This window comes from Grampus griseus (genome assembly GCF_964374135.1).
Source record: "Grampus griseus genome assembly, chromosome: 5".
Classification (NCBI taxonomy): domain Eukaryota; kingdom Metazoa; phylum Chordata; class Mammalia; order Artiodactyla; family Delphinidae; genus Grampus; species Grampus griseus.
In genome coordinates, this window is record NC_138998.1 from 74,275,759 (window position 1) to 74,298,138 (window position 22,380).

General features: G+C 47.4%; 1 protein-coding gene across 12 annotated transcripts in view; it reads right to left on the reverse strand.

The window, feature by feature from the left end:
- Nucleotides 1-22,380, reverse strand: part of KALRN (kalirin RhoGEF kinase) — a gene marked incomplete at both ends in the record, with an annotated part of 639,791 nt that overhangs the window by 341,723 nt on the left and 275,688 nt on the right. For all 12 annotated transcript variants that reach the window (XM_082654652.1, XM_082654658.1, XM_082654657.1 and 9 more), the window contains 3 exons: nt 15,447-15,677; nt 17,737-17,868; nt 21,916-22,107. In XM_082654652.1, the coding sequence (XP_082510778.1) occupies nt 15,447-15,677; nt 17,737-17,868; nt 21,916-22,107 (555 nt within the window). The remainder of the gene's footprint in view (nt 1-15,446; nt 15,678-17,736; nt 17,869-21,915; nt 22,108-22,380) is intronic.

Below are 22,380 nucleotides of genomic sequence, written 5' to 3' on the forward strand. Positions count from 1 at the left end.
TTCAGTTAGTGACACTTAGTTTACTTAATCAGCTCTACCTTAACCACTTAAAAATCTATTTCATATTTGAGAGGCTTTTACTTAGTTTAAACATAACTTTGCTCTGTGATGTTACATTGCCTCCATTTAGTACAGCTGCTGCCATAAGAACTGGAGCTGTGCGGAAAACACATGCAACCTCAATGCCGGGTCAGGGACTGCAGGGAAATCAATTTAACAAAACAAAAGCAAATGATTTAGGATGTGAACAAGATTACTTTAGTAATACATAGAGACGGAAAAAGCATCTGAGGACAGAGAAACAGAATCAATATATGATGCGCTGTTCAAAACACTGATTTCTGACAATTTTGTTTCAGAGAGTTCTTTTAGAGCCAGCATGGCCTGGTACAAATACTTAGGCCATATGCTCTCTTGACCTTTGATTTCATGGTTCCCAACCCTAGGAGCACAATCCGGCTTCCTACGTGGACTGCACAGCAGAGAAATGTGCTTCTGAACAGACTCCGGTGGTGTCTAACAATTATGTGACACACTGTAAATTAATGTGCAGCATTGGAAGTCTGGTGAGTCCCAGAATCTGAACATCACTGGTTGAAGAATAAATTGAGTTTCTAGTCTTACCCTGGACCCTATCAAAGTGTAAGCACCCATCAAGGTACCCCTTATTAGCTGGTCCCTATGTAGTTTCTCTCATCTAAAAGATCTTATTTAAAATAGTCAATTATCAGTTGTAGTTAGGATAGTACAGGATGATAGTTAATCATACCTATTGATGGCTTTGAATTGGTATTTAAGTGTTTCCAACAATAGGAGGTTTTTTCCTTTTGTTTTTGTCTGAAGGAAGAGTCTTCAGGATGCAGAGAAGCATGTGTGGGCTACGACTATTCACATATTCAAATAGATATTTATTATTAGCCTCATGGTGGCCTAGCGCCAGGCACTAGGACAGCCCAGCCTGCAGGATTAAACAAGGCAGGCTCGGCCCTGACTCCAGGAACTCAGTCTAGGTGGGTAACGAGCACTAGATATGAGATCACAATTCATCATTAATTGCAAGGGTGAAAAGTGCCAACGGTCAGCGAAGTCCACTCTGAAGAAGTGAGGCCTGAGAGACAGTAGATTTAACCAAATTAGGAATTGAAAAGATCAGCATGGTTTGAGTAGGTGTAAGTAGGAAATGCGCCCTGAGGCGGCAGGCACCAGGTAGAGCTGAGCCCTGGTGTGCTGAGTCTGACTCCAGCGTTAGCCTAAGAGCCACTGAAGGGCTGAAGGAGGAGAAAGACACCATCAGATCTGCATTTAAAAATTACTGCTCTGACTGCTTTGTGGAGAATCAGTTGTTGGAAGACAGGAACAGAGGTAGGAAAACAGGAGGTTCCTGCAGAAATCCTGACAAGAGGCGATGGTAGCTCAGGTGAGGCCAGTGGCAGTGTCCGTGGAGAGACAGGTTTCAGTAATATTTAGGGGAGAGAACAGCCAGGATTTGGTGATGGGGCCTGGGGGTGATGCAGAAGCAGGTGGAAGCCTGACCCCCAGGAAGAGGAACTTGTCACTGGTACAGAAGCAAGTGAGTCACAAGGGATAGCACAAAGATGACAGGTTGTTTGGTTAAGTTTTCTTTCAATTTTCATACTCACGCTCTGTTTGTTTTTTTTTTGTTGTTGTTGTTGTTGGTTTTGGTTTTTTTTTTTTTTGCGGTACGCGGGCCTCTCACTGCTGTGGCCTCTCCCGTTGCGGAGCACAGGCTCCGGACGCGCAGGCTCAGCGGCCATGGCTCACGGGCCCAGCCGCTCCGCGGCACGTGGGATCTTCCCGGACCGGGGCACGAACCCGTGTCCCCTGCATCGGCAGGCGGACTCTCAACCACTGCGCCACCAGGGAAGCCCCACGCTCTGGTTTTGATAAATGACAGGTGTGCCTCTGCACTTGAGTGGGAAGTAGCACCCAGTGATAGTTGTCAATCTCATTCTGGCAAGATATGCCTTTAATTTCAAAGGAGTAATTTTATACACTAAGGTTTAAAAATAAATTATGAATTTCTAATATAGCCAGATCCTAATGATAAAAAAAAAGTGAGGGACACAAAATCTACCTGAAGAATATAAATTAGGCTTACATGGGGTTAAACCTTGCATTCTTGAAGGCATTTCACTGGGGTATAGTTTTTGAGGGGCCCCTTAACCTGACATGCAAAGTCCTCTGCGACAGGTCCACCCCTCCCAACCCCACCTCCAATGAGTTCCTGCCCCACCTCTCAACACCCCCAAAAACTGCTTCTCACCTCCTGAGTTTTGTTCTTGCTATTTTCCACTTCACTTGAAATGTCCATCTCTTTTTTCTCCCTATATCCACTTCCCGGGCTCCTTCTTACTCATCTTTTAAGTGCCACCTCAAACTCTAGTTTTGGAAAGCCTTTTCTGTTTAACAATCTACTCAGGCTGGGGTGGTGTCACTCTTCTCTGTTCTGTTCAAACCACGATTATTGCCCACAGGCTGGTCTCTCCCACTAGACTCTGACCACCCTGTGATTCCTGGACACAGCATGGTACTCAGCACAGAGGGGTTTGCGTGAGATATGTTGAACTCAACTCAACTCAAAACTCATTGCCCCAACACACAACTTTGGGGTGAATGTCTCCAGCTCCGTACTCCCTAGGTAGGTAACTCTTAGTACCTCTCACAGCCTGCATTCAAAGTTCTCCCTTTGTGTGTATCCACCCTCTCTCCACTGCCCCACTTGGCAGGTAGGTAGCTCCTGAAGAAGTATGGGGTTTTCACCACTGTATCCTGCCCTTTCATCCCTCGCCTGCCCCCAGTCTCCCCATCAGCACCGCACACTCAGAAGATACTCAATGAATGTTTATAGCCATGAGTTGTCAAGTGCAAATACGCCTGCCTACTGTCTTGGGAGAAGCTGCGCCAGCGCATTCAGCAGGAGACCTGATCTTTGCCCCATCACTGGAAACAACAGCCCTGGTCAGCCTGGGACTCCTCCCCACGAAGGCAGGCACGCAGTCTTGCAAACAACGTGTAAAGCTTTCTCCTTTCTCATGCCCCAACTTTTCAACCGGAATTAGTCCTTTCCCGGAACAGCCTTTTCCAAGAGAGATACTCACATCCTGAACCGGATCTGGGAGCCAATCTAACAGCCATTATGCATAATTCCCTAATCACTCCCTTTCTTCCTCATCTAATTGTGTTTATTCCAACCAGCATACAATCAAGACAGAGTACTTTTCAGGGGAGGAGACAGTCCTTTCTAGCTGCTAAGGAGAAGAGAAAAGTCCTTTTGAAGAGAACTATTGATATTTTCTGAACAGTGGCCATGAATACAACCGAGTTAATGGGAGAAAATCAAGGGCCTAGTTGCTTTCTGTCCCAGGACTCTGATTTTTTGGATTCTTCTAACATGATACAATCTTAGTGTTGGAGAAGACCTCAAGGATCTCCCAGCCCAGTGCAGGAGGCCCCTGCATTTAGAGGCAACCACCTTTGCACGAAGTTTTAAGTTGGTGTCTAAGCTCTGTTAATATGTAAGTGCTTTAGGTTCCTAAAGCATCGTTAAAATGTGGTACCATCATGATCATTCTAAATTAAAGACAGCACAACTTACAGAGGAACCTGAGTTCTCACCCCAGCTCTGCCCCTAACCAGTCGTGGCCCAGCTGGGTGTGTGCCTTCTCCTCTCTGAACCTCACTTTCTCCAATGAGACTGTTGGATCACATCATCTCCCTAAATCTCCCTCCAACTCAATTATTTAATGATTTTATTACATTGAGGGTAGGGCAGTTCCCCTCCTCAGAAGGAAAGGCTATGGAGGGCTCACTCTTTGTCCAGCACTAGGCCAGGGTACACGCTCACCATCTCATCTATGCTATCTTACCACAACCCTGGGCTGGTGAGAGTTATTATCCCCATGTTTGGATGAAGAAAATGAATCTCAGAGTGGTTAGTTAACTTGCCTGATCTCACACAGCTACTAAATAGTGGAGTCAGGATTCAAACCCAAATGGTTCTGGCAGCAACGCTACCATCTGATTCCCAGACCTTACTCAAGTTTTCCCATGTGTCCCAACACTGACTTTTAGAGGAAAAGGATGCAGGCCAGAAGCATGTGTCATGCTTAGCTGTCCCTTTAATCTGGAAGAGTCCCTCAGGCTTCCCTTGACTTTCCTGCCTTTGACACTTTTAATAGTTACAGGTCTATTACTTTACAGAATGTCCCTCAGTTTGGGTTTGTCTGATGTTTCCTCATGATCGGAATCAGGAATAACAAGAAATGATTCTTGTTCTTCCCACTGCATTCTATCAGGTGGGATATAATTTGAATTGCCCCCATGACTCATGATGTTAACTTTGATCACCAGGTCAGGGTGGTGTCTTCCAGCCTTCTTCTAGAAAGTCACTCTTATTCCTTTGCGATTAATAGGTATTTGAAGGAGGTAGTTTGAGACCATGGAGGTTGCAGATGCTGTGATGTGCCACAGAGGACTTTTTGCCACCCTGCTGAGAGTGTCACCAGCAGGCAGACAGCCTTGGGTGTCAGTCCCCTTTGGGGATTATTACCCTGGGCTGAAGAGAGTGGCTTTGCCCAAAGCCCCTTCTTACATTGACCCGTGCCCAGTGACAGACTCCAAGTACAAAGACCCAGTTTTCACTCCCCAACCTGAGAGAATCTTCAGAACGCCCGGTAGGGCTGGCTGAGGATTCCCTTGAGATGACACTGCAGCTCAGCTTCACTCTCTGTCTAATCCTCCTTCTTCCCTTCCCTTCCTCAGGGGTTGATTCCAAGAGCCCCTCCTAGTAAACCTCCTCTGGGTTGCCCCCTGTGTGGACACCTCCTCAGCCTGTTTAGATTCCAATCCTCTAAGCTGGGCTGCCCTCCCTGCACGGATGCCCTCCTCCCTCCGCCCAGGCTGTGACACTGCACAGCCCCTGCCCCTCGGGGATGACCTCCTTGACCTGCTCATTGTCTGCACCTATGCACCTGACACCTATGCCAGGCCACGCTTCTCTGCTCTGCTCACCTTGCCTGGGCTCCAACACCTGCACCAGGCTATGCCTGCACAGGGACTCCCTCCTCGCTCTGCTCTGGACCACCCCTCCTTGAGGACTCCCAATGCTGGGATGCCCTCCCACCAACGCCATCCTCAGCCCACTCCACTCTGACCTCCCTGGACCACTGCAGCCCTCCCACCCTGCAGAGAGACCCACCTTGCTCAGCCCCGCCTAAGAGGAAGAGCCTCCCTTTTCTGGAAACACCTCTTCCTTAGCTCCTGAGACGCCATCTCACTGAGGATTCCCCCAGCTCACTGATCTCCACTGTTGTCTACTTTTCTGAATCCTCCTAGTCTTCCCAGGCTCTAAATTTTGGAATGCCTGAGGGCTCATCCCTGGACCTCTTCTTTCTCTTCTCTTACTGCCTAGATGATCTCACCCAGTTCCATGGCTTTAAATATCGTCTATGTGCTGGTTAATTTCCATATTCACAGTTCCAGCCCTAACTCTCTCCTGAGACTGAGACTCATGTACCCAGCTGCCTACTCTTCCTCTCCAGTTTGGTTTATAATGGGCACCTTAAGCTTAACATATCTAAACCAGAACTCTTTATTCCCTTCTGCCCCACTCCCCTCCTCTCCCAGTTTTCCTTGTATCAGCAAAAGCACCACAATTCACTGCTTAGCTGCAAGCCTGTCTTACTTACTCCTTCCTGTACACTGATTTCCTTCAAAACCACCCTAGTCCCAGCCACCATCTTTCCTCATTCACTCGATCAGCCCTGTAGGTGGTCTTCCTCCTTTTACTCCCTCCACACAGTAGCCAGATCTTTGAATATAACATTTCTTTCAACAAGAATCAAGTCATGACATTCCTCTTATCGAAACTCTACAACTGTTTCCTATCACACTTAGAAAATCCAAATTCTCTCCATAGCTTATAAGGCCTGATGTGATCTGGACCCAGCCCATTTCTTCAAACTGTTTACTCCTTTTCCCTCCTCTCTATTCACCAGGTTCTCTGGCCATCCTCCTATTTTCATGAATGCACCCAGCTCATTCTGGTCCCAAGGACTTTGTACGTCCCATTTCACATGCTTGGAATCTCTTCTTAAACACACCCCACGGCTTATTCATTCAGCTCACCTGCTGTCATTCTAGCACCCATGAGCTATTTGTTTGTTTGTGATGGTGTTCTCTCCCTCCTGAATGTAAGCTCCACACGGGCAGGGGCTTTGTTTGGTTCACCGCTATGTTCTCAAAGAGCATCTGCTGAATAAATGAGTGAATGAACTCAACCTGATGTGAGAACTTCCTGTGTGATAAAGGGCAAAAACCATTAAAGGAAAGGGAGCTGTCTGGCAAATAGTTGTGAAATCAGAATCCCAACTCTCTGATTCCCTCCCTGGCTCTCTCTGATCAATCATCTTATTTGAAATATGTTATTAAGTTTGTGTCATAATTTGATCCATGATAAAACGGGCAAGGTGTTCTGTTGTGTTAAGTAAACTGAAGAATGGCCCCCCTCAGCTGTTACCTCCCAGCGCCCAGCCCCAACTCTGTGACTCTGTAGAAGCCGATATTCTGAGGTCGGGAAGGAGAGTTGGCATGCCGTCGGTGTCCACACGCATTTTGTTCCGTTAAAAGCTCAAGTGCGCATGACGTGTGTGAGCGCCCAGGACAGCCATCAAATCACTGTTTCTGTCTCCTGGCACAGCACACTGAGCACTAGTTCTGAAGGGGAACAGCTCATTCTCTGCCGGCACCACCCCGCTCCCCGACAGCTGAGACTGGAGAGCATGCGGATACCACTTGAAATGACCAATTACCACCAATTCATTTTCTGTCCCCTCTTTGGAACAAGTATGATCAAAATAAATGTCTTGCTATGGCGGGAAAAGCCATCATTTTTCTGAGAGGGCTCAGCTGAAACTCATTAGCAGGTGTACAGACTCTCTTCCCCCTTAGAACCGCAGTCCTCTGCCCTGACAAATGTGATGTTGGGTGGAAGCCGGCTAAGAAACCAGCTGCCTCCCTCCCTTGGACCCCTCCACTCCCAGGCAGCCCACACCTGTCCCTTCCCAACAGGCTGAGGTGACTGGAAATTGTCTTTGTCTTTGACATCTTCCTGAAAGCATCTCCTCACATGGTGCCTTTGATTCCTGTTTGTGGTGTCACCACACTTTTCATCACTAAGGACTGAATCTCTCAAGTCAGAGGTTCTCAAACTTTAGACCGCTTCAGAATCACTTGGGGTTCATTCTAAAACCTAGGCACCACCTTACCCACAGATACCGAACCAAAAAGTATACAGTAGGGTCAGATAACCTGTTCTTAACAAGATCCTACTCTGCCCAGATGATCTTAATGCCAGGGGTCTGAAACTGAGTCCCCCTAAAATGAGTTCCCCTGCCGGGTTTATGATTAACCTCTTTATCCAAAACTGTATTCCTTTTCTTGTCCTGCCCCTGTTCCCCTCAGGATTGAGGAACATCAAAGAAAAGGGGGAACTGAAACCGAGCAGGACCTTGTGAGGTCTTCCTGGATACAAAAGCCCCTCCAAGTTCCTGGTTTTGGTTTGGCCTTCCCCAAGTTCCAAAGAGGAGGCTCATGCGTAATGATTAGAACAACAGAGCCACTGGACTCCCAGTTCCTCCTGAAGGGATGCAGATAACAATCTGGTGCATATCTTTGAGTTGCTCTGCAGAAACTACAACCCCCATCCAGTGGAGGACGGTGACTACATGCTGACCACAAGCAGCAGACCCCAGACTGGTTGGAACCAGAAGGTTGATGATTAAGATTCCTGAAACATCACCACCTCACCACCTGTTACCTCACCACCAACCAATCAGAATGTCCAGCTGATCACACACCCTGTGACTCTCACCCCTAATGTTGCCTTTAAAAGCCCTTTCCTGAAAATTATCAAGGAGTTTGGGTCTTTTGAGCTCGAGTTTCCTATTCTCCTTGCCTGTCGCCCTACAATAAACTCTGTAGTTTCCTTCACTACAACTCGGTGTCGGTAGATTGGCTTTGCTGTGCATTGGACAAGTGGACCTGAGTTGGGTTCTCCAACAGGTCCAAGAACCCCACTTTAAAAAATACAGTCCCATATTCACACTTGACACCACCCTTGTCTTCTAACAAAATGGACGGCAATTTCCAGTGATTTTTTTTTTCATAAATGCTCTCAAATCTACCCTTGTCCCATCACCTTAGCCCATGACCGTGGCCCTAGGATCTTCCCACTCCAACACAGTCCTCCTCTGGCACTAAATGACCTCAGACCTTCACTCTGATCACCTGTTTTCTCTGGTCAAAATCTTTCAATAGTTCCCCACTAGTTATAAAGTGTGAGTCTTTTATCCTTTAGCCTGGTATTCAAAGCTCCAGAAATAGCATGTTGAGGCCAAGGACATGCCGAACATAGGGGTTATCAGAAAGAAGTGACCTTGGATGGTGACTGTCTAGTCATTTGTTAACATAGTAATAAAAGAGGAATTGAGGACATTAAAGGTGTTTAAAATTGTTGTGTATCAAGAAAGCCCTGAGGCTCAGTAACTCCTGGGGAGGAACCTTCTCTCACTGCCTCCCAGGACCCACCTGATTCCCAACCCTGCCAGGTGGAGGCACCCAGGTCCTTCCTTGGAAGGTACTCATCACAGAAGGGTGACTGTTCAGTCACAACAGAGTTTGCATTCAGAAAATCAAAGTGAGCACCCAGGGAAAGGCCATGATGGGCAAGGGAAGAGAAGGCAGAAAGCAGGACAGACAGGAATGGGGGTGAGGTACAGAGTGTGAAGGGTCCATGAAATTCCAGGCAGGAGGGTCTCAGCAAATCAGGAGCAGGCCTCTGAAGCCCATTTCCCAGCCCTGCCAATTCTAGTTGGAGGATACATGGAGAAGACTGGAACAGACCCTCTGGTTCCAGCCTCCTACTATGGGTAGAGGGATGGAGCACCCCTTCTAAGATCAGTGACACCAAAGAGGCAGATGAGAAAGTTTCCCCATCCTCACTCCAATCAGAAAGCAACCCTGACCAGCAGAGCCCTCTCTTTCTCCCCTCCCTTCCTCCCCCAATTCAGCCAAGCCTCAACCCTGCTCACTTTCTGGACTCTCACCCTGCCAGAAAGATGATAGATGATAATAGAATCATCTATTATCCACTTGAATGTATTCGAAGGATTGGATTATCACCATCAAAACTTAATTGAGAACTTTAATACTGCTAAATACGACCATGGGCAAACGGACATTATTCAAGATATATGCTACAAAGAAAAGCATCAGCAACACTGAGTTAACGTAATTATGGTTATGAAAAACAAGTGAGAATGGGTAGTGCCTGTCTTAGGGACATTTGTGTTAGAGCTAAATAACTGTAGAGAGCCATTTTATAATGATGGAGCAGGTGGGAAAGAGTGTTTGCGTGTGAGTATGACTGCCTGTGTGGGTCTTCCTGGGATGACCCAGGGATGAATGACCCCTGGGATGACTTAGGGATGAATCTCAGCTGTCAGCGGCTACACGGCAAGTCTGATCCCTTGGGACCAAGCAATCTATCAGGGCCCTCTGAGCCCTGCACTAACTTATAAACCCCTCAAGGGCAGGATCCCTGTCTCTCTGCCTTCCCACCACTTAACATAGTGCCCAGGGCATAGCAGAGAGGCTAAGAGCATGGACCTAGAGATTCAGTGGACTTGGGTTTATAGCCTTCCTCTGCCACTAGCTGTGTGACCTTGTGTAAGTTTACTTAACCTTTCTAAGCCTCAATTTCCTCATTAGTATTGATAAGATGAGGACCAAAGTATCACCCGCTTCATAGTGTTGGAAGATTAATTAAGATAAGTGAAGTGATTAGATGCTCAATTGCTCATAAAGATGATGAATCCTGAGCTATGAGCAATAAAACTTTTATAGACATATTTAATCCCAGGAACCAGATCTCAGGGTTGGAATCCAACCACCCCTCTGATGTCTGAATCTCCTCCCCAACATACCCACCAAGTAACTAGTCAGCATTCCAGATTTTTGATGATGGTTCCCCCTCATGTATGTTCCCTCATCTCTCTGGGACTATACCCTGAGTGAGCATTTTCCTTCTTAGATGCTTTAATCGTTCCTTCTTATAAGAAGAGTTCTTTTCTAGACCCAACATCATTCCAGTCTCTTTTCTAACTAAGCATGCTGTTTGTAACTCAAAGTGCTCACCTTTTATTATGCAAAGCTGTTAATTGGATTATACAACGCCCAAACTGGTTTAGTATGATTAAGGGGCTTTAGTCACTACAGCAAGTAAAAGATTGAATTTATGGAGTTTTAAAAAATTACTCTCAAATCCTTTTTACACGTTCTTTGGCAGGCAAGAGCTGACACAGTAAAAGCTATAATTTTCCACGGGAGGCTCCAGAAGAACCTGATAGAAACAGGTGAGATTCATTCGTAGTACAAGAACCATGGACTTTAATATTAATACACTCATTCAGAATGGAAAATCACTGAGCCAGAAAATTCTGACATCACTGCCCCTCCTTTGCTCACCTTTGGACTGCTTAAAAGCAAAACACATTACTTTTAGGGGAAAGCACTGGAGCCTCAAATGGGTCATGTCCCACCCACCCCACCAAGACCACTCCTAACCCTTCCAGCCTGACCTCCCTCTATCGCTGCCAAGAGTAGGCACTCAGTCAGATTTCCTCTTCCTGTCCCCTGGCTATAACTTAGCTCTCCACTTCCTGGTCTTCCCCACCTCCGTCTCCTCTGCCTGAGCTCCAAGCACCAGTGCAAATGCCATTCCACCCACAGGGAACTTTCTCTGCTCTGATTCCACCAGCCCATTGTTGTCTTGCTTCTTTGACCCTGAACCCAGATAGCCACGTGCCGCTCATACATCCTCGGGTATATACGTCTTCTCTTGGGCCAGAGACCTCCAACTCCTAGTACAGGGCCTTGCACACAGGTGTTCCAAAGCACTTTACCAATTTATTCTTGCACCACACGGAGGGAGAAGAAGAAAGGGAGGCAGAACAGATGGCCTGCAGTGATACTCACAATAGTTGTTCTGGCTATGAAAAAATGGAATGGAGTTTGCATCTACTAGAAAGATCAAGACTAGCTACTCCTTGTTCTTCTCAGCAAAGTCAGGTCTATCTGGGCTTGAAAGGAGTCCTTTATTCTTGTGGGAAGCCACAGGGTTAGGAGAGAAGAACAGACAGAAGGTGGAGGTGAGCTGATGCTGTCATAGATGCTCTTATGGCTGTTGCTTAGTACTGTTCCACTCTAAACTGGAACAACAACAGGACTGAAAATTATTCCACTAGCAACACTATGGTAGATGCACTCTATCTATGCCTTTCTGCAGCTTAATGGACCCAAGTTCCAGTTTGATCCTTAGAGACTTATTTCCATCGCCTCAAAGCCCAGAGGGGAAGAGGACACTTTTTGGGAACCAAGGGAGAGCTAGCACAGGGATGATGTGTCAGGCCAATTCTGGCTGCAGATATTTAAATGGAATCTCTTATTCACTGGTGTCTATCTTTGGTTTCAACCTCTCTGCTTTAGGCAAGGTATTCTTATTTGGGAAAAGACCACCCCCAGAAATGGCAATGGGACAAGGAGTCATGTGGGGAGAGGCTGGCTGGCTCTCCCCCATCTCTCCACTAGCAGGAGTCCCTGTCTCTTTCTCTTTCTCTTCTGTCTCTCCCCCCACCTTCCTCTTTCTCTTTCTCCTCCCAGCCCAGGTATGTCTGTTTCTCTGCTCTCTGTCTTTAAATCTCTCTCCCTTTCTTTCCCATCCTCCACTGTCTGTCTCTGTCTCTGTCTCTCCTCTCTCCCTGTTTCAGGGTGTGTGTATGTGGTCTGTCTTTCCCCTCTCTACGTTAGTACGTGTGTGTCCCTCCTGTCTCTCTTCTGTTCTCCATCGCTATCCGCCTGGCTCTTCTCTTGTGTGGTTTTTCTGTAGGACACCTGGACTGGGAGCCAGAAGACTTAGCTTCTGGTCCTGGCACTACCATCAACTAGCTGTGTGGTTATGGCCAAGTTGCTTTACATCTCTGGGCCTCAATTTTCTTGACCCTATAGTAGGTGAGACTGAATGCTCTTCCAGGTCCCCGGCAATTCTGAGATTTTATCGCTGAATGAAATGGAACTCATCAGACTCAGGAGACACCCGAGTACCACTCAAAGAGGATATGACCAAACCGAGACAATGCTGCTGCAGGATCTACTACGTGCTAGGCAGGTGCTGTGCTCATTCAGTCCAATGAGATAGGTATGTGATGGTTCCTATTTTAGAGGTGAGGAAACTGAAGCACCAGCAGTGAAGCCACTTGCCCAAGGTCCCATGGCTAAGACTTGTCAGAGCAGGATTTAAACTCAGGCCATCTGGCTCCAGAGTCCATGCTCTTATCCGTGATGCTGTATCGCCCTAGCCACCGATGCTCGCTCACAAGCTTCCCACTTAGGCTGCAGAGTAAACATCTCCAGACCCCAAATGTGCTCAAGGGTCTTGGATCCAGACTATATGGTTCAATCAATTCTCTCCTCCTTCAAGACACCAACTCTGCCTTTTCACACCTCTGCCTGTAAGTATCCCATCAACACTCTATTGCCCTGCACACCGCCTGGCAGGCTCGGGTAGCACGGACCTTTCTGTTTTCAAGTGTGTATGTCTTGTTGCCTTTCTACCTAACCAGGCATCTTGCCAGAACCCAGTGCAGTGCTGGGCCCACTGCCCAGACCCATGCTTGCTGAAGAGCTGATGAGTACCAGGATACTTCGTAGCACTGATGGTATGTCCCCGACTCCTCTTCCCGGGCTGTTAGGAAATACCTGGGATCTTCAGACTTTCACATCACAATTCCTGCAAACAGACTGCAGCTACTCGCTGGCAGCTACTGGATGGGCTGGGAGGGAGGGTTAGATGGTGTTCAATTCACAGAAGCAGAAACAGGGGGCCTCCAATAATAATTTCAACTCAAGTCAGCAAATATAAAGAGAACCCCAGCTTCATGCCAGACAGCAGCAGCCACGGCTTCTGCTCTCAAGGAGATACTGCAAAAGAAGAGATGAAGCATGCAAAATAAAAAATGATAGATTTATAAAATTCCAATAGCACTTTGACCTTTGAGTTAACATTATTGTTTGCGTGTGTTTGTGTATTTTTAAATAAAATCGTGGGAGCACAGAGCAGGGAAACTGCTTGTCCAGTCTGATTCTGAAAACTAGGAAAGGCTCCCGTAAGCCTGGGAGTCGGGAGACCAGAGTCCGAGTCCATCACTGGAACCACTGCGTGCGTTATATGCAGCGCTCTCTGAAGTGCCAACTCAGACACCGGTCAGGCATCAACGCGCGCTTGGTGTCAGGAAGCATTTGAAACCCACACCACGTTTCACAGCCCTTGGTTTTCACATTTTTCTTCGTGCATCTGTCCCAGTGTCAGATATTTGGTGAGTGAGAGTTAGCTGGACAATGGGTGAGTGACGTCGTGCCCCCAGAAGTCACATTCACACGTCCCGAAAAGAACAATGGAATCAGTCATCCTGGGGTATTCAGTCCTCGTGGAAAATCCAAACCCCTTTACATCCACCTCACAATCTTCTACTTGCTTTTGGTGAGTGCCAACACTGTGATTCATCTTGTAGAGATGAATTGATAGGGCCTCCATTCCAGAAATGGTAATTTTTAGAGCGTGATGTAGAACAGCCACCGGTGTAGTTTTCGTTATACTTTTCCCCAGCTTTAGTGTCGATGTCACGATGGCCACAGAAGAGTCTGATAACAGCTGTTCCCAGAGTCCGCGTCTGGATGCTGCCCTCCTGATGGGGAAGCCTTTCGCCCACCCTCCCTGCAGCACCTCTGCCCCTCTCCAGCGCCCGTCCTAGTACAACAGCCATGAAAACAGCAGGTAGACAAAGAGCGCACCAAGGAAGCTGTACAATCCACGGCCCCGAAATCTCCAGAAGTCACTCGAAGTTCACTGAAGTGATGACACCTTCTGTGCGCCTCTGGAGGCTGCCACCTAACCGTCCCAATCACAGACCAACCCTGTGCTCTCCTGTGCTCAGAGATGACACGTTGATCTGAACAATTCCAGATGGCAGGAGCAGACAACTGAGGCATTTGCTTCTCCATCCCCAGCAAGCCCCACAAGGGTTTCAGAGCTGGGGCCAGCACATAAGCAGTGCCCATCTCTCCTGAGGCTGAAGTGTCACCTCCGATGACTCATCACTGCCCCAGACGGGGGACAGGGGCTACAAAGGAGTTAGGGCAGCCCAAGAATGGGGGATACTCCTGAAGGCCTGTCTACTCCTGGGAGTGACTGCACGGTGGTGACCCCACACCCAGAGGGTGTCACGACCCCTGATAGGATGCCCCGCTCTCCTTCCAACCTGTCTCTATCACAGGATACAGTACAAGGGCCCCCCAACAACAGTTGTGAGGGGAACCAACACTCCAAAGACATGTCCAGTTGGCTCTCAATTTTCCATGTATATTTCGACAGACTTTTCGATTACATCTGGTCAATACCGCAGGAGGTGTGGAAGGAGAGTGAAATGTTATTTTATATGTATAATCTTGAAATTATGAGGTGGCCACAGAAAGGTCTGAGAACACGAGCGCTCCCACCCCTGCCTCTAACAGTGAACCAGCAGGGAGATGATGCTAAACCTTAACTTCCATCCCCAGCTCCCAACAAGTTCTCCCTCCCCCGCAGCTATCAGTCCTCAAAGAAAAGCTCCCAGGGGTCCCCAAAGAAACAGACAGAGAAGTATGAGGGAAAAAGAATGTGTCATTTCATCCAAAAGGGCATTTGTGGCAAGGCTGTCCTTTCATAGTTAGAAACAACAATTTCTTTATTATTTGTGGTAAAGAAAAATGCTATGACTCTTATAATAACGCAAAAAACAGATTAAGCCAGGAGTAACCTCTAATCACAGAACATACAATCATCAACAGCCCTTGTTTTAAATCTAGTTTCCCAAATCCAAGCTTGCCAAAGAATCCCCTAAAGGCCCTGTACCCCACCACACCCCAACCCTAGCAGGCCACCTGCATCCCTGAGAAGTGGGCACACTGTGGGTCCAGCTCCGACAGCGCTCAGATAACCCCCTAGGACCCGGAGCTGTCCAGAGAGCTCAGGCCTGAGGGACTGTCAAGCTTCCCCCAAAGAAAACAATGTCATGACTGCAAGGAATTGCTGTCTCTCAGATTGAGCCTCCCTTCACAACACCAGAGGGTGAGAAGGCCTGTCTGTAAAGCTGCTTAAGTGAGAAGCATCAATTAACAAGTCCGGATGGTGTGGAGGGGTGAAGCCGGGGGCTGAACTGCGCTCCTCCCTCCATAAATCAGGCGTTCCCAGGCCTGATCACCTAGGTCAGGGACTTGTGCCACCTGCCTGCCTGCCTGAGACAGATGCCAGGCTCAGGGAAGCAGTCTGTTACCTGCTGGACGTCCTGCTGGAAGACGCAGAGCTGCAGCCGCTGGTGGAGCCGCACCTTGCGGTGCTGCCAGATGCTCTCGAGCCGCCGCTGGTGGTGCAGCACCTCATGCACCACGTCCAGCACCTGGTGCACTGCCTTGGAGTAGTTGGCTGTGGCCGTGAGGGACTCGGAGTTCCCGGGACTCAGGGGACGCTGCAGCACGTCCAGCAGCGCTTTGCCATCCTGGCTGACCTGTAAGAGGGAAAGAGGTCAAGTCCAGGGAGTAGAGGGGCAGGAGGGGCACAGGGAGGCAAGGCAAGCCCGCTGGCAACCCTGATGAGGACTGAGAATCTCAGTCCTACCAACACCCATGACAACCAAGGAGTGTGCCACCAGAGCTGCCACAGTGCCCAGCCTGCAGCCCGGGGAGGGCCGAGCACCCCAGAATCCTGAGGGAGAGGAGGTGCTGGGGCTGCAGCCAGTTGTCTGCGAGACCCCGAATCACTGTGTCCCTCCCCCTTGAATTTCAGCTTCCTGAGGGCAGGGACTCTGCCTTGTTTATCTCGTCCCACGCCTGGAAGAGTGCCTGACACTTGGTACTTGGTAAGTATTTACTTGATAAATATTCTTTTTTTTTTTTTTGCGGTACGCGGGCCTCTCACCGCTGCGGCCTCTCCCGTTGCGCAGCACAGGCTCCGGAGGCGCAGGCTCAGCGGCCATGGCTCACGGGCCCAGCCGCTCCGCGGCATGTGGGATCTTCCCAGACCGGGGCACGAACCCGTGTCCCCTGCATCAGCAGGCGGACTCCCAACCACTGTGCCACCAGGGAAGCCCCTTGATAAATATTCTGACTGACTCATTGACTAGGTCAGGCAGCAGATCTTCGTTTCAGAAAAGAAGCTGAATATAAGTTGACACCATAAACCTCTCTCCCTCTTCCGTCCTCACCTTCCTCTACCTAGCTCTAAACTTCTAGGTGTGTGACCAGAGGCAAGTTATTGACACTTAACCCCTTTGGGCCTCAGTTTCCTTGTTTGTGAAGCAGGAATAGAAATGGTACATACCCCATAGAATTGCGGTAAAGATTAAACGAGCTAACACATGCAGGGCACTTAGAAGAGGGCCCAGCAGGTACTGGCTACCAAGTCTACCTTTATCATCATCAGCAGCATTTTTCCCTCCTTTACTTCCTTGTCATTTTCTTTCTTTTATACTTACCCTTCTTTTGCTCTCCTTCTACACAACCTCCTTTTTTCTTCTCCTGAAAGTGGTAACATCTCTGTCTCTCCAGAACACGCAGAATAAGGGAGGGACCCTTAGACTGTGGACACAACGTCCATGCTCCTGGGTTCCCCAACACTCACCCTCAGTGCTGAAACCAGTGGGGGGTGACATTCCCTGCCATTCCTCACTGGATTCCTGGCAATATTTCTGGAAAGTGGCATCATCTGATTGACACCTGTGGCTCCAGTGCTTGGCAGATTATCCAGCGAGCACGTGCCTTTCTAATTTAAAACCATGGTGACTAGGGTATTGATAGGAATTTTAAGACCCCAGATTAATCTGGTTAACAAGGAAGTCAAAGTTGGTTTGGAGTTGAAACGGCCTTTTCCTTCCAGCAAGGTCTGAAAGGAGGTGTGCTTGGTCCGAGTTAAGAAGGCAATTTTCTCCCCTTCTAACTTGTACCAGGCTCCCAGCCTTTGAGTTTTCGGCAGAAGAGCCTTTTAGCTTGTCCTTCACTTCCACAGCAGCTTCTCACTCCTGCAAACGCTTATCTCCAACCTGTGGTGAGTTGTGCTCTGGACCTTCCAGTGAGAACATTAGTATTTTTTGATGAGCTGCTTCATAAAAGGGGTGGCAGGGCTAGTGTGTGCATGGCCGTTCACCAGACAGAAAGCAACTCCAGAGGAGCACAGCCTTGCTTTCCTTCCACAGAAGAGACAGTCTGGTCTTCACAAATAGGGTGAGGTAGGGGTGTGTGTGTGTGTGTGTGTGTGTGTGTGTGTGTGTGTGTGTGTGTGTGTGTGTGTGTGTGTGTGTGTGTGTGTGTGTGTGTGTGTGTGTGTGTGTGTGTGTGTGTGTGTGTGTGTGTGTACACGCATGTGCACTAAGGCAGTTCCTGCCAATGGCTGCATTTCGACATCATCATTAACAGATCAAGGATCTTAAAGATGTTTCCAGAGGGAGAAAAATGGCCTCTCTTCTTCTTAGTCCAACTCAGGCTATTTCATAGCACACAGGCCGGTACTCTTGCCACACCACCATACCCCTATACACAGCCAGAACCCCTGGGTGTCCGCTGGGTTCTCACCTCTGTGTAGGCCTGCGTCACCTGCTCATACAAGGACTGGTGGTGGTGGATCGCCAGCTCCAGGTCCTGCATCTCAGACGGCAGGCCACCTTCGCTGCACATCTTGCACCAGGCGTCCACTCCCGACAGGAACTGGAAGAAGATGCCGGCTGGGTCAGTGTGGGAGCACTGGGGGCGGGCAATGGGCAGATTATGTACAGACAGTCAGATACCTTGGGAAGAAGCATCAGGAACTCTGGAAGCCTTCAGAGACCACTGCAGACAGTGGAGTTTTTTCTTTAATTTTACAAACACCAACCCCAGGTAAGAAGTCAGACCCAGTACCTGTTTAGGAAGTATGGTTTCCACAAAGAAAGATGACTATTATGAAACTGCTGGGGGTGGGAGTTGTCTTCATGTTCAACAGGTTATATCCACACACTGATGATAAAATACAGGTGTGCAAACAGCTCACTACGACATGTGTATGTGAGAGCTTCTTGTCCTGTGCACACTCACAGGTACAAGTGAGAGGCAACATATAATGAAATGGGATGTTTCCACACATGTGCTTTATAGTGTGGACATTGAGCTGTGAAGAGCAGCAAAGAATGCCTCATTCAGGCCCATCAGGCACCCCAGGGAACCCGCAGAGACCATTCCCACAGAGGATGGAGATTAACACTCAAAAAGATCCCTGCTATTGGGTCAGAACCCCAAGGGGTGGGAGAGGGGAGGGCAGCTCAGCGGGACAGACTGTACTGTGTCTAGAGTGGCTCCTGGGCTGTGATATACAGATACAGATCTTGACAGACATCAAATTATTTAAAAATTAAAATTAACAACTGTGGGAGACTATGGGTCTCCATGCACAAAGGGTGAGCTAACTGAAATCACTCAGATTTATTGGGTGGAAAATACACCTCTAAAATGCAAATCATTCTTCACCCAACAGTCTGGAGTGGTTCTGTCTGTGATTCTTCTTGCCTGGGTGCACAGCTCCATTTAAATTAATTGCCTAAATACCTTTATATCTCATTGCCTAGAACAGCCCATCTGAGGACAATAAAGAGCTGCCTACATAAATGCATTGAAAAATTAGCCTTGAATCCACTGTTTGCATGCGTGTGTGTGTGTGTGTGTGTGTGTGTGTGTGTGCTTTCCAGCTAAAAAGAAGCATGGTTAATGAGTTTCCCTGAAGGACTGGCAATACCCGAGAAATTGCATTAAAAAATAGATACAAATAAAATTGCTTCTCATCTAAACTAATCCAAGTCAGGAAACAGCAAACAGAAGCTGAGTCCTCCAGTTACTCTCAATCCGGGTACTGCGCTTCTACAACTGCCTGAGTCCCCCTCTGGGTATCGCGCCAGCTTTCAGTCCTTAGCCACCTGGCTGTGGCAGTGGATCTTTCATTCTGTATGTTTTTGATCGCAGTAAGCCGTCTCCTAACGATGCTGGCAGAGCGCTGGGTGACACCCAGGATCAGGCTGCATGTGCTTGCTAATACCTCAGAAGCTGCTTGCTCCACCAACAACCATTTCATAAAGGAACCTGGAAGTAACTTGACAGTGTGTGTCAGTCGTGGGGGGAGCACCTCTTCAAGGTCTTTGGGATTTCTTTGTAATACTCTAACCAGAGTCCTATAGTGGATCCCATGAAACGGTCATCTCGAGGAGAGAAAGACAGAGACAGAGGGAGGCACTGAACCTCCCTTGCCAATCTGGAGAAACCTTGAACAAAGCGTGCAAATAATAGGTTGAAGAGAGGACAGGAGATCAGACGTGAATATTCTCAGGTACTACCACCATCATCTTAAAAAAACAACAACAACAAAAGGCTAGATTCCTCTCAATGTGTAGGGCTGCTCTTGACTTATAACACAAGTACTTTCAGTCTTTGGGAAGGTCTCAGATGGAAACAGACACAGGTGGAGGAAATACAAAGACACCAACAGATCTTTGGTGATGTCTACCATTTAAAAAACACACTAAGCACCTAATGTATTCCATCTCTAATCCCTGTAACAGTGCTGTGAGATTTATGATCATCCCCACATTACAGACGAGGAAACAAGCTCAGAATGTTGAGGTGACCTGCCTAAGAGTTAATGATTAGAACTTACCCGTGTCTGGCATCAAAACCTAGACTCTTTATTTCTTTCTTTTTTTTTTTTTTTGTGGTACACGGGCCTCTCACTGTTGTGGCCTCCCCCGTTGCGGAGCACAGGCTCCGGACGCACAGGCTCAGCGGCCATGGCTCACAGGCCTAGCCGCTCCGCGGCATGTGGGATCTTCCCAGCCAGGGCAAGAACCCATGTCCCCTGCATCGGCAGGCGGACTCTCAACCACTGCGCCACCAGGGAAGCCCGACACCTAGACTCTTTCAATTATTCCATGCTGCCTTCCATGTTAGGTGGGTAACAGAGGAAGAGTTTTAAGGTATAACCTTGTGTCTGACTCTGTGTTATCTGTGAGCTATCCAAATGTCATACAAAGAAAGAAATTTAGGGGTTAAGACCATAGGCTTTAATGTTAGACACACCTGATCCCAGATGCCTATCGATTAATTGTGTGATTTTCACAAGGGTATATTAATAAACTTTTAATAAGCAGCATATATGTGTGTATGTAATACACACACAAGTGTTATAAACTTTACTGCTATAAAAGATGTGTAGCACATAATTTACAAAGAATAATAACACAGAATGCTTATGATAAATTCCATGTAACGAACTGGTTCTCACATATGCTTTTGTCTGTAAACAACAAACTTATATAGTTCCAACACAAAAGCTGGTTGATATTTTCACTTTTGTTAAGATGTAAGACAAAAGTGAAAAATACCTGGAGACTTATGTCAGAACATTACTCATTCATCAGTGATTTTAAGTGACTTCTCTGCTAAATGCAATAATAGTTTTTGAATATCAGAAGAATATTTCCTTGATTTTGTGTTCTATTCACAATGCAACAGCTATACACAGGGCACATTTTTAGGCTTAATCTGCATTTTAAAATATTTCCTCTCTCATTTTCTTACGATTCTAGACAATCAATAAAACAACAAATCAAGCCCTGGTTTCTAACACTTGATGATTTCCATGGTGTAAAACTTTTATCTTGCCCTATTTCAGGCTACCATTGCAACATCACCAAATATGTAGTTGGGATGAGGTGATCAGTCGCACACAACTGTATACTATTACCACAGACATAAATGTTGACGAAGAGACAAATGGTAACTCTTGCTGGCTTTGCTTAACATTCAAACAGGAAGGAACCCAGAGCCTATTTACATTCTGCTTAGTAGTTTATTGTTGTGTGTGTGTGTGTGTGTGTGTGTGTGTGTGTGAGAGAGAGAGAGAGAGAGAGAGAGAGTGTGTGTATATAACACAGAAATAATCTCAAGAACATAGAAAATAATAAAATCTAGTAAAATAATTGAAAATGATGAGTTTTGAGTATTTATTACCTTTGCTTTTAATGTGATATATTTAATTTAAATTTATATAGTTTAAAGTAATGGCTATGTTTAACAACCAGCTCATAAAATTCCTGAAAATGTAACCATTGGCTCTCCCTAAGCTGGTTAGAGTCAGCTCCTGCATGCCACTGGATCTCAGGCAGCTTACTTAATCTCTCTGAGCTTCCCTGCTCCTCTCTGTAAAATGGGTTAGTAATGTCACTGGCCAATGCCAGTAAGTAAATGGCAATAATTATTATTTCTGTTCACTGTATTATTATTACATTATTATTATCCACAGCAAATGCTTCATGTAAAATTAGTTTCCCCCTGTTCTCAGCACTCAGTGATCAGTTTAGTTTCACCCCTTTGGTCTATGCTTATGGAATGCAAACTAAGCAGTCAACACACACACACACACACACACACACACGTGCACGTGCGTGCACACACACGTCCAACAATAAACTACTAAGCAGAATAGTTAGCTCTGGGTTTCTTCCTGTTTGAATGTTAAGCAAAGCCTCCAAGAGTTACCAATGTCTCTTTGGGTACACAGGGGCCATGACAGTACTAGAACATGGGCTGTTGTCAAAACTACTCAGCACGGTCTTTGGTGTTTCAAAAAGAGAGGAGGGTCTCTCTACACCTCAGTGTATGTCCTCCCAGCCTGCCCTGCCCTGCCCCTGCCCCTCCCACCACCAGAGGCCACAGCAGCTCCCTTGGCCTTACCTGCTCAGCCTTCTGATGGAACACAGCAGACATGGCGAGGATGGTGCTGCGCTCATCCAGAGCGGCCGCGAAGCTCTTCCACTCCTGGTCCAGCTGCGTGGAGATCTGCTTGATTTGCTGCGAGGCGTAGTGGCCGGCCTCTGAGAGGCGGGAAGCCACGGACATGATGCGGTTGATGTTGACATAGGCGTTCTGGGAAGCAAGGGAGAGCGGGTGCTTAGTGGGGCAGGCTGAAAAGGCACCCACAGAGCACCCTGGGCTGGGGGAATACATGGGGAAGGAGGCTACCCAAAACAAAAAGTTTGAGAGAGGCCAGTATCGGCCACATTAACATATCCCTTTTGAGCCCGAAGGAGGTCTTTGTTTATATTATGACATTTCAGCAGATGGCAGGTACAGTAACTGAGCCCCTTCATTTTGAGGACCAGCACAGTTTTTGTGCCAACTATTAATGCCCACGAATGC